At 43.5% G+C, this 12171-nt stretch overlaps 1 protein-coding gene across 4 annotated transcripts in view; it reads right to left on the bottom strand.

The window, feature by feature from the left end:
• Window positions 1-12171, bottom strand: part of sash1a (SAM and SH3 domain containing 1a) — a 292082-nt gene that overhangs the window by 147258 nt on the left and 132653 nt on the right. Inside the window, exon 2 of one of the 4 annotated variants that reach the window (XM_084083292.1) lies at window positions 11117-11159. The exons of the other annotated variants lie outside the window; for them this stretch is intronic. Coding sequence (XP_083939418.1) covers window positions 11153-11159 — 7 coding nt within the window. The 3' untranslated portion in view covers window positions 11117-11152. Of the gene's footprint in view, window positions 1-11116; window positions 11160-12171 lie in introns of those variants that run through there. 4 annotated transcript variants of the gene reach the window in all.

Here is a 12171-nt window from a genome sequence, read left to right on the forward strand (position 1 = left end):
AGAATTAAAAAATCAACTGCTTCCACACACACACACACAGTCTCCAATCTCCATTCACCAGAGGCACGGAGGATCGTACTGAGACTCAATTCCCTCTCTGAATTTCACCAACTGCATGCTAATTATTCAAAAATAGAAACTCGTTAACACGGTAAATATTATGACCTAATTCCATCGACTGGGAGCATGCACGAGTGTCTGTGCCAGCCGACGGCTGACACATAAAAAGGAAAAGTGGAGCATTCTATCTAAAGGTTTACTGTACGAAAACCCCATGTGAAAAGGATATTTAAAGACAAAAGCAAAACGTTGCAACGTACACTGTATCTCTGCTTTTCAAAAAAATCACACCCTGTGTGAAGGAAGCGGTGCCTTTGGGGCGGAGCTTAACTCATTTCAGTTCGTCCCTATTGGTGGTCTGAGTCCACTTACCAAATTTGTACTTGGTAGCATGCTGCAAACTGGAATGATGGCTGTTTAAAGGCCAGCCAATGGGCAGACAGAGGGGGCGGGGCTTAAGTAATTACAGTTCGTCCCTATTGGTGGTTTTAGTCCATGTACAAAATTTGTAGTCCGTAGCATGCTGCGAACTTGAGTTATGGCTGTTTAAAGGCCAGCCAATGGGAAGACAGAGGGGGCGGGGCTTCAGCAATTCAAGCTCGTCCCTATTGGTGGTCTAAGTCCACATACTGAATTTGGACTTGGTGGCATGCTGCAAACTGGAGTTATAGCTGTTTAAAATCCCGTGCTCATCCCGTGCTCATACGCTGGGGGTCCCTGGACCGCTCTTTGATAACCAGTGGCACGTGTGGCCAATGAGAGGAGAGATGGCATAGGCAATCTCCAAGTCCGTGTGTGTGTGTGTGTGTGTGTGTGTGCGTGTGTTTGTATGTGTTGCTTCTTTGCCGTGCTCATCCCGTGCTCATCCGGACGGACGGACGGACGGACGGACGGACGGACAGACAGACAAAGTCAAGTGTAGAGCGGTTGGCACCGCTAAAAAAACATCCTTACCACGAAACACCATTCATTCTGAGATAATAGTAAAATGACAGATTTCGGTCATTTCAATCAGTTTGATTTCATTGAAAGGCTTCACAACCCAAGTCCTAAGGTACAGTAAGTAGGGGACTACTGAACCGCCTGACCGAACTGACTGCCTATTGAACCATACGTGGGCAACTGGCGGCCCGCCGGGGGCCACGTGCGGCCCCCACCTTCACTTAAAGCGGCCCGCAGGTTAATATCGGAATACTGATATACTGATTACTGAATATTATTGATTTCAGCTGTTACAATTCCAAACATGCAAAGATGGCCCGCTTTAAATGACTTCAGTCTATATAAGTAGCTTAAATGACAAGTAAAAGTTAACATAAGTATGAATACATTCTTTTCAAATTAGATAAAAAATGTTATTTTTCAGGATTCCAATTCAAAAACAGCAAAAAGTGATTCAGGATTCCAATTAAAAAATAGCAAAAATAGCAGATCTACAAGCTCAAAACGCGTCGCAGCGCGACGCGTTTTGAGCTTGTAGATCTGCTATTTTTTGGGGGCAGACAGTGCAGCATGCAAGTGAGTGCGAGGAGCTTGAGCAGATCGACCACAATAATCAACACCTGTCCGCTGTATAGACCGCCATCGGAGGCCGGCCTCTTTGATGTGGGACCTGAGACGAGGTCCAGGGCTGCAAGACTCTGAGCCGGATATCTGACGATGATACACGAAAGAGGAAGTAGGAGACGAAATGTGCCGTCTGTGGCAACACGAGGAACCAGATGCACAGTAAAATCGTATCATCTGGGAGTGTAAAAATGTTTTTTAAACAAAAAAAAAAAGCCCCTCACAGCCCCTTTAAATTATCACTCAGGGTTTTGACTGTGTATAAATATGCTCATCTGCATGCCACGTGAGTCACATATGCATTCAATAGACAGATAGAAAGAGAGAGAAGTAAAGAGAGGATCTGTGCAGAAGTGAGTGCACGTGTGTGCGTGTGTGTGTGTGTGTGTGTGTGTGTGTGTGTGTGTGTGTGTGTGTGTGTGTGTGTGTGTGTGTGTGTGTGTGTGTGTGTGTGTGTGGGTGGGTGGGTGCGGGTGTGTGTGGGTGGGTGGGTGTGTGTGCGCGTGCACGTGCGTGTGCGTGTGTGTGTGTGTGTGTGTGTGGGTGGGTGTGTGTGCGCGTGCGTGTGCGTGTGTGTGTGTGTGTGTGTGTGTGTGTGTGTGTGTGTGTGGGTGGGTGTGCAGGCAGTATTGAGAGGCTGTGTAGAGCCAATGCCACTGCAGAGCCATGCTGGGTACACTGCATTGATCTACCCTACCACAGAGATAATGATGACTTTATCTGTGATCTCTTTCTCTCTCTCTCTCTCTCTCTCTCCGTCTCTCTCTCTCTCTCTGTCTCTCTCCTTCCCTCTGTCTCTCTCTCCTCTATCTCTCTGAATTAAAGTCACAATCTGTGTTGTCGCCTAAGTCTCCACACTGTATGTTATATTCCCTCTCTTCTCTGGGATGATATTTTCAGACTGAGTTGCCACAATCTTTCCATGTACATACAGTACTGTACAGTATATCTCTTACATGATGTGCACTGACACGCGCACACGCACACACACGCACACACGCACACACACACACACACACACACACACACACACACACACACACACACACACAGCTATGTTAGTCTCATCTCTATTTTGGGAGTGCGTGGAAATACAGCATGAGTGTGCAGAACAGTTGAACAGCAAGAACACCAGAGCTGTGGCTCCTCTTAGACAATGACAGATAGAAAAAAACACAAGAGGCCAATTGTAAGAAGAAGTCCCACAATAGAATATATTCTAATTTTCTTCTCTTTTATACTCAGTGCAGGAGTTTCAACTCAGAAACGTTCTGAGAACCATAGGGAGAGTTCCCTATGGTTCTCAGAAGGTTTCTGAGTTCAAAGAACCACACACAGCGTTCGTGTCAGCACGACGAGCCAATCTACGAACGGTCCCTTTTCCCGATCTATAGACAGCCAGTAGTTTCTAAAGGAAAAGGCAAATCAATATAATACACCACTCATACATCTAGTCAGACACACACATTAAGTACTGCACTCATAACCGCCACCATTTCACAAACCACAAATGCCAAGGTCAAGTTCACTGGTTTATTGCCATTTCAACGGATTTGATGAAAAAATGTCCAAATCTCTAATTAGGAGAAAGTGACAGGCTAGCTAGGTGAATAAATTAAAATTCCTCCCCTCCCTCTGGTACGTTGTTACAGTAGCAACCAGCTGCGCTAATGATGTGCCCTGTTGCCTCGCTGCACACACTCAGTCCACAGAGAATGGCAAGATGAAACCTATTGAAGGTCCCAGCGACAACTGCTAACTGACACTACCATTACTCATGACGCACACACACACACACACACACACACACACACACACACACACACACACACACACACACACACACACCAGGACCAGTAAAAGATTGCGTGACAGTGCAATCAATGCATTGCATTGCACCATTCCGGACAATATTACTTAGTGCAATGTATTTTCCAGTACACTAAGCAGCCCCAACACGCATGCACACACACACACGCGTGCAAAACACGCACGTACGCGCGCACACGCACGCACACAAGCTGACCTATACCGTTTACACTTTGAGAGCAGCCTTTTTGGCTGCTCATTGACATTGTATTGCTTGTGTCTTTTTGTGACTGGCTGGCCATGATTTAGATTTTACACAATGGCAACAGTTAGACACCCAGTCCCAGATAGAAAATGAAAAATAAAAACCTCTCTGATAATTGTACTCATCAGAGATGCAGGTAGTTCGGTCGGTGGCTTATCAACCCGATGATTGTTTCTTTTGTATATTACATTTTTAAAGGGACTAAACCATGAATTTTAACTTTTTCTTCTTTTTTGTGTGTTTTTGGTCTCCTCTACCTCTCTTCTTTCCCCAAAAATACCCCAGTTTGAACACTCAGGCTTTCACAGCAAATATGGGGTTTTCTGTAAATTGGTCTCAAAACAGGCCAAACTGATTTGTACCCTGACGTGACGTCACATCAGGGTACAATCCCTCCCGTTTTTCAGTTCCAACCAAAAAAGAAGAAAAAAAATATTTTTATTTATTATTATTATTATTATTATTTTTTTTTTTTACTTTTTCCACACAGAAACAGGATATAACATGCATACAAACTGGCTCAATAGCGCCCCGTGCCAAACAGGACAATGTGTTATTGCAGGTGAAAGTGCTTTATAAGCCAGAGAGAAGTTAGTTGGAATGAGTATATCTGAGGCTTGATTTAGGCTCAAACCTTTTGAAAAACGTTTGAGGGACATAAACAATATGATATTAAATATTATCATTATTTTTTTAATTCATGGTCCTAGATCCTTTAACACATATTGGTTACAGACACCTACACAAACGTCTATGCAAAGCTACGCCTCGAGACATGCTGGGAAATACCTCCGCAGCCAATTAACAGCCCCGAGACAGACTACGCAGGCCCCCGCCTGAGGGGTTCTGCTGTCCCACTAACCCCTCGTGCGGTAACGGTACCCCAGCACAAATTCCCAGAGGTGCCGAGGTGGTGCACGCCTCCTGCGTTTTCCCAGACTCTGGTTGTCCCCATAGAAAGGGACATCCGGTTTGTCTCTATGCCTCCATGCACTTGGACATCCAATGATATAGCCACGCCCACAAGGCCTTGACCTAGCGAATGGGGGCGACATTGGTTAACACCTCTAGGGGATGAATCGATAAAACTGATATACAGATCGACCCCATTCGTCAACACATTCTGAATGGGCAATAAATCTCAGCCACGTGAGATGCAGAGAGGTGCTTTGGGAGGTATTGTAATTCCAAGATAAAAGGGTGTGGCTTTAACCCATTGAGACCTGAAGCCGATTCTACATGTCTCCTAAATCTCAACAGTTTTCTGAAAAACGTATGTTTCTATATCAGTGGTGCTCAATCTTTTTCATGTCAAGGACCCCCAAAATGATATGTATTTGGCCGCGGACCCCCATCAAAATATTTTGTTCCAGAGACCCCCAGAAGCAACGATTTGAGTTAAAAATGTTCGCTTTGAAAATATATATATTCAAAGATTTGCACACATTTTCACGAACTTTCAAAAATAGCAGATCTACAAGCTCGTAGTGCGGCACTCGGTGCCGCGCTACGAGCTTGTAGATCTGCTATTTTTGAATAGCCCAAAGTGTAAAATAACGCTTTTTAGCTCAAATCTAAAAACGACACAGTTCCAGGTCTTAATGGGTTAAATGTATATGCCTTCCCTTTGGAGACGACATCAGTCAGGCGGCGGTGGCCTCATGTGGAACACAGACATCAAGCTTGATGAAAAACCAGTAATGGTCATTTGTCATCCCCCATCACTGGCCCTGTTGACGACACGGCCAAACATCACCACAGCTCATTGCTATTCTAATGCCCCCATCATGTACGCTTCATGGCTGGCTGGACAATCATTAATCACCTCGGCCTCGCATGACGATTGGGCGAATAATGTGAGCTCTGTCCTGTGCGTCACTCTGGTTCCGGTACGGCCTGAGTGTCATCTGGGGTAATTTCTGTATTAACACATTGACTGCCAGAGTTTATTCCAAATTTACCCCCTTGGCTGCCAGCGATTTGCGTGTTTTTTTGTTTTCTCTATTTTCTGCATTTAAATGCATTTAAGTTTCTCAGGCCATGGTTTTGAACACATACGACGATCGACCAGCAGAGCGCAGCAAAATGACACCCTCGATGACTCGCTGACTCGCCCCCCCCCCTCCCTCCAGGCTCAAACAGTCAAAACAACATGAACCGGATGTGATTGTCTTCGACAATCTCTGATCGGCTTGTGATACGATGTGATACACGACGACGATGCCTGATCGTCACCCGGACCAAAGAAAATAAAAGGGGAGCTTTCCCTTTGTATTTTATAGCGTGTCCAAAAAAGGGGTTTTCTCTATTCTGGACGAAAATGACCGGAGAAAAACGATGTGACCCGGAAACGAAATTTTTTTTTTACATCCGGCTTCGGGTGAGTGTGACGTAGGCGGAAAACGAAAGTGATGATGAAAAGTAAACAGACCCGTGCGATCACAGATGAAACCAATGAAAATACCTAATATCGAGATAACTCGATCTAGGCAGTCGAGCGCTGGATTACTATTATCGAGTTAACTCGATCTAGGCAGTCGATGTGTTAACGGGGCGAGGACTTGTTGTCTGTTATCAAGACAGGGAGGAGAGGAGAGAGGGGTATGGAAATAGGACAACGAACGCGAGGGATGAGGCAGGCTGAGGCCGCATAGGGGAGAGAGATAAATGATGGTCAGAGAGCAAAAAAAAGGAGAGAGAGAGGAATAAAGAAAGTGAAAAAATTAAAAGTCCTCTCTGAAACAATTAGAAACAAATCTCTTGACCTGGAACGCATTTGTGTCATTTTTGATTTGAGCTAAAAAGCCATATATTACACTTGCCTTGCCTATTCAAAAATAGCAGATATACAAGCTCGTAGCGCGGCACCGAGTGCCGCGATACGAGCTTGTAGATCTGCTATTTTTGAAAAATTGTGAAAATGTGTGCAAATCTTTGAATATATATATTTTTAAGCGAACATTTTTAACTCAAATCTTTGCTTCTGGGGGTCCCTGGAACAAAATGGTCTTAATGGGTTAACGTATGATAACACGTAGTTCATTTTACAAGCATTTACAGTAAAAGATGGTCAATCCACTCTCTGTACAGTAATATCCAGAGTTCTCATAAAATGTGCATGTATAAAAAGGCACCCTGAAGGGTACCTTTTTTTTTTACAACAACATTTGATTTAACTGTGTGGGCAGTGGCTGGAATGGCTCTGCAAGTCTGCACTGTGAGGTCATCAAACAGGCTGGTGGTGATAAATAACAATCGTTTCTTTGGGGTCAAATGTCATCTTCCATTTCCAGCGGTTGATGACGACCATTCCAGATGTAGCCCAAGGACCCATTTACACGCTGTCGTACCGTACGAGTTTCACACTGAAAACAGACGATCTACAAACTTGAGCTTGTACAGTATATTGGCTATTTTCGGGCATTACTCTGTGCTATAGTCAATTTCTAGTCTAAAACCCTGACCCAGCCTGCCAAATACCATACATACAGGCTTAAGGCTTGTGTTTACACATACCATGTATTAGGTACATTCCACATTATTAAACCAACATCTCATCTGAACTCATCCGTCTTCACGATGGGAGATGATATACAATATATAATTTATAATATACAGTGGTAGCCAGTGTTAAAGACCGGCTCCACCCCCTCCAACCACCCTGCATTCATGGTGCAGATGCTTCCAGACTATTCTTCTCAGGGTGGAGCAAAGGAAAGAAGCAGCAAGTAAAAGTGACACGTACTGTACAACAACTATCTGTGGGAGTTGAAACAAGACCAGCTGCTTGGGGGTGTCTTGTCTTTAGGGCTTGGCGATATGACTTTAACCCATTGAGACCTGAAGCCGATTCTACATGTCTCCTAAATCTCAACAGTATTCTGAAAAACGTTTGTTTCTATATCAGTGGTGCTCAATCTTTTTCATGTCAAGGACCCCCAAAATGATATGTATTTCGCCGCGGACCCCCGTCAAAATATTTTGTTCCAGGGACCCCCCAGAAGCAAAGATTTGAGTAAAAAATGTTCGCTTTAAAAATATATATATTCAAAGATTTGCACACATGTTCACGAATTTTCAAAAATAGCAGATCTACAAGCTCATAGCGCGGCACTCGGTGCCGCGCTATGAGCTTGTATATCTGCTATTTTTGAATAGCCCAAAGTGTAAAATAATGCTTTTTAGCTCAAATCTAAAAATGACACAGTTCCAGGTCTTAGTGGGTTAAATCAATATCACGTTCATTTAAAACTTTTGCCTCGACTATGATTAATGAACGATTTCTTATTAAATCTACAAGCTCACAACGCGTCGCATCGTTACGCATCGTGAGTTCTTGTGGAACGTTCTTCCTCTGTTCAAATGAGGCTTGCGATGCCTTTTGCTACGTCTGTATGAATACTGTTATGTAATGTCTGATGTACGATATATGTGCTCCATACCATGTGAACATGGTCGTGAGTTAAATAAATGATGATGATGACGATGAGCTTGTAGAACGGCTATTTTCCATATTTTTGTACACTACCACTGTACAATGAAGTATAATACAGGGTTCAGTGGTTAATCGGCACTCGGTGCCGAGCTACGAGCTTGTATATCTGCTATTTTTGAACAGCCAAAGTGTAAAATAATGCCTTTTTAGCTCAAATAAAAAAAATGACACAGTTGCGTTCTAGATCTTAATGGGTAAAATATCAGTTTTCGATTCTACAGTACTTCTTCTGCAGTGGTTGAGACAAAGAGCTGCTCGCACGCTGTTTTCCACCCGCTATCATCACAACAATTAAAAATCTATTCCCTTACTTAGTCAGGCGGGGAGTATACTTAACAAAGAGTGCTTTAGGCGGAAAATGGCAGATTAAAAGTGAAAACCCCCTCTAGCTCATGCATAAATAATCTACCTGGATCTGTTATGTGCATGTGCCATGTGAATGTGTGTGTGTGTGGCCCTGTACAGTGTGTGTGTGTGTGTGTGTGTGTGTGTGTGTGTGTGTGTGTGTGTGTGTGTGTGTGTGTGTGTGTGTGTGTGTGTGTGTGTGTGTGTTCTGGTAGTACGGTCCCTCGGGAGCAGTGCCGTGTTATTACTGGAGCTGATCTCATGAGAGGATGGAATATGCATGAGCAGCGTCGTGTTGCCCTTAAAACAAAGCCTGATGCTTCTCTCAACCGTCTCAGACTGTCCATAAGGACGCCAAGTCGGTACGGCATTTAATAAAAGGAGACGTACCGGTACCGCATACATCAATATTAAGTATGCATATGATTAATATGTTTTCCACAAAATGAAATCAAACAGCCAGCATTCATCCAGTGTTGTGTTACAAGTTCTACTTCATAGACAGCTATAACCACTTGAACCAGAGCATCACTATTGTGGGGGAAAACATTTTACGAACATAGCCAATCTACTGTACGAACGTGTCACAAAGACATTTGGTGTAGAGGGTGGAAAAAAAGAGCGGACCCAGTACAGCATTGGTTCTCAAAGTGAGGTCCGGGGACCCCCAGGGGTCCTTGAGGGAGTTCCAGGGGGTCCCCAGATAAATGATGGATACTTAGGAACCAAATGAACGCTTACGGGTCTGTAACTCTGAGAGTGTACAAATGGAACCAAATTTGGTTCCATTTGAGTTAAATTAACATTGATTTTACAATATGAATTGGGGTCCCAGAGATAGAAATTCCATTAAAAAAGGGGTCCGTAGCCTAATGCATGTCAAACTGGGGGTCCTTGAAATTAATATGGTTCAGAATCACTGCTAGAGTCGTAATAAAAATCTTCTCTTATGGGGGTCCCTGGCATATCTTTTTTGGTCCGCGGGTGTCAATTTGGGGGTCCTTGACATAAAAAAGATTGAGAACCACTGCAGTACAGAGCCAACTGGTCAGGTTTAAGTATACATATACTCAGGCTTTTGTGTTCAACCCAGAGAGTTTTTAAGTTGCATGATTCAATATTTAGATATTTGACATGACTTTTATCGGACACGCTCCCTTCCTATACAATCGCATTGTAGCTTCAAACTCCATATTTACCATGCTAGATTCACCATCAGGTGTCCAAAACATTTCCTTTTGCTTTGTCTTTTTTTTTTTTTTCTTACATTATTATCCCACGATTTTTAACCCTTTTTCAGAGGGAGCCAGCTACTAGATAGTTCGATTAGTCTTTCGCCCCTATACCTATACCTCCTTGATATTGTCCTGCTAATGCGTGAGGGGCCGTGTTTTTACAATGACTTTTTTTAATGTATTATTATTATCATTTATACAATTTTCATGAAGAAATATACATATAAGAAAAAGCCTGAGTAGATATTAAAATGACCGCAGAAGTGTTTTATAGTGAAATACCCCTTTAAGTGGCTAATCTACAATGTCTACAAAAAAAGTCACACCTGAAACAAAAATCACATTATAATAAGACAGTGGAGAATAGAAGTAGCCTAGATAATTAAATATAACAATATCATTGTGGCCAGCATACGGGAAGCCGCCGTGTTTACAAAGAACAATGTGGCAGCCTTGGAGAAGCATGGAGCAACGGGGAACGAGTGTGAAGGCCATTGTGCCAACGTGAATGAAACGTTCCGAGGACCATCCAGTGTGTCTTTCCCCCTATTCAATCCACTCGCGCACACGCATACGCACACACACACACACACACACACACACACACACACACACACACACACACACACACACACACACACACACACACACACACACACACACACACACACACACCTCTGGCACAGGACCTCAGCAATTACCCCTGAAATAACCTCCTTGATTGATATCTCAATTACTCTGTGCCATTCTTCCGTGTGTTATCTTGTCTCACATACACTCCTCCCCATTCTCATTCTCAAACTGCTCAATAGACGCTTCAGAGAGGAGGTGACCTTGTTTTTCCCCCCCCCCCCTCGACCAGAATCTCTTTTCCGTAGTAGAGCCTTTTGTCTCCCTGCTTCCTTGTGTCTACTCTGACGCCTTATTGATTTCCCCGTCTACGTGTTTATTTGTTCGAATGTGTGTTGAATTAGAGGAGTGGGCAGCACATGAAAAAAAAACAAAATAAGAAAGTTAGAGGAAGCCACTATACTTTGATTTACGGCTCACACAAGGCCTTCCAATGAAATGTAGCGGACGGACGGTATCCTCTCACAGCACTCTCCCAAAGGCAATCAGACCCCAGTGTGTCTGAGGCATCGGATTCACCGAGTCAGGTTACCGCCATTGTGACAGTGACCGAATGAGACGACGAGGACACAATCATTCAGTGTTAGAGCCGTGGTGCGTTAAAGGAAATAACAGAGGAAAAGGAATAATGAGTACAAAGACCCCCGTATTTCCTCTTAGAGCCGCTGATTCAAAAGCCGTCTGAACGAGAGACGGGAGGCACTGAAGAAGAGCAGAATGGAGGAGGGCAATAAAGAAGGACTGAAGTCAGTCACTCTTACCTGAGCACAAAGAAGAGACGACAGTCATCGCAGACAGGAACGGAACCATGGACAAAACCAGGCAAGGGAGAGAGAGAGAGAGAGAGAGAGAGAGAGAGAGAAAGACAACATTAGCAATTTGATATGAACGCACTGAATTAACTGCCTTCAAATCCACTTCACTTCCCCATCCTAGTATATTTGTTAAGCGATTAACTGTTCATTAACGATAACATGAACGATTTAACACTGTGTTTTGACTCTGTGTTGATGTTGGCCACAAAGTAGGAGCAGCTAATGACGCTTGGGATTGCTAATTGATTCAAGTTAATTGCGGCAATTACTCTGAAGTGAGGTGTGTCAATAGTCCAGCCAAGGAATGGCATTTTTTAAAGTGTCTTTAAGGTGTGTGTGTGTGTGTGTGTGTGTGTGTGTGTGTGTGTGTGTGTGTGTGTGTGTGTGTGTGTGTGTGGGCATGCGCAGTTTCTAGAGTTCAGCAGTAGGCCAGCGTGAAATACAACTACAAACAAACATTAACAGACAAACTTGAACAGATATTCAACACAAGTTCATGAACTATATCTTCAGCCCCTTGGTTACTCTACAACTAAAATATACTCCATATTTCATGAGTGGTTGAAATAGAATTGGACAAAGTCCAAAAAATGGGCCAGAGTGAGTGAGTGAGTGAGTGAGTGAGCCATGTACAATTAAATATTGAATTAAGCCTTTCCGGGGTTTACTTAGACACGAAAAAAGCAAATGATGACAATGAATTCACCCAGCCAACCCAATTATGCATTTCAAAGTATTGCGATTCATTCACCACTGTCTTTTAAAGCGGAATAAATGAGGGCACTTGCTTTGCAAATTCTTATGCAAACGGCAGAGGTAAATTGCCGGAGGCAGTAGCGCCATTATACAGTAGCTCACAATTTCATGCTGTCAGTGCAGGTATACGCCGATTCATGAAAAACCCTTCCATTTAATTAGTTCACTCTTTTCATGCCATTCTTTATAGCAGCC

This window comes from Gymnoscopelus microlampas (genome assembly GCF_963454915.1).
Source record: "Gymnoscopelus microlampas genome assembly, chromosome: 16".
NCBI classification, from domain to species: domain Eukaryota; kingdom Metazoa; phylum Chordata; class Actinopteri; order Myctophiformes; family Myctophidae; genus Gymnoscopelus; species Gymnoscopelus microlampas.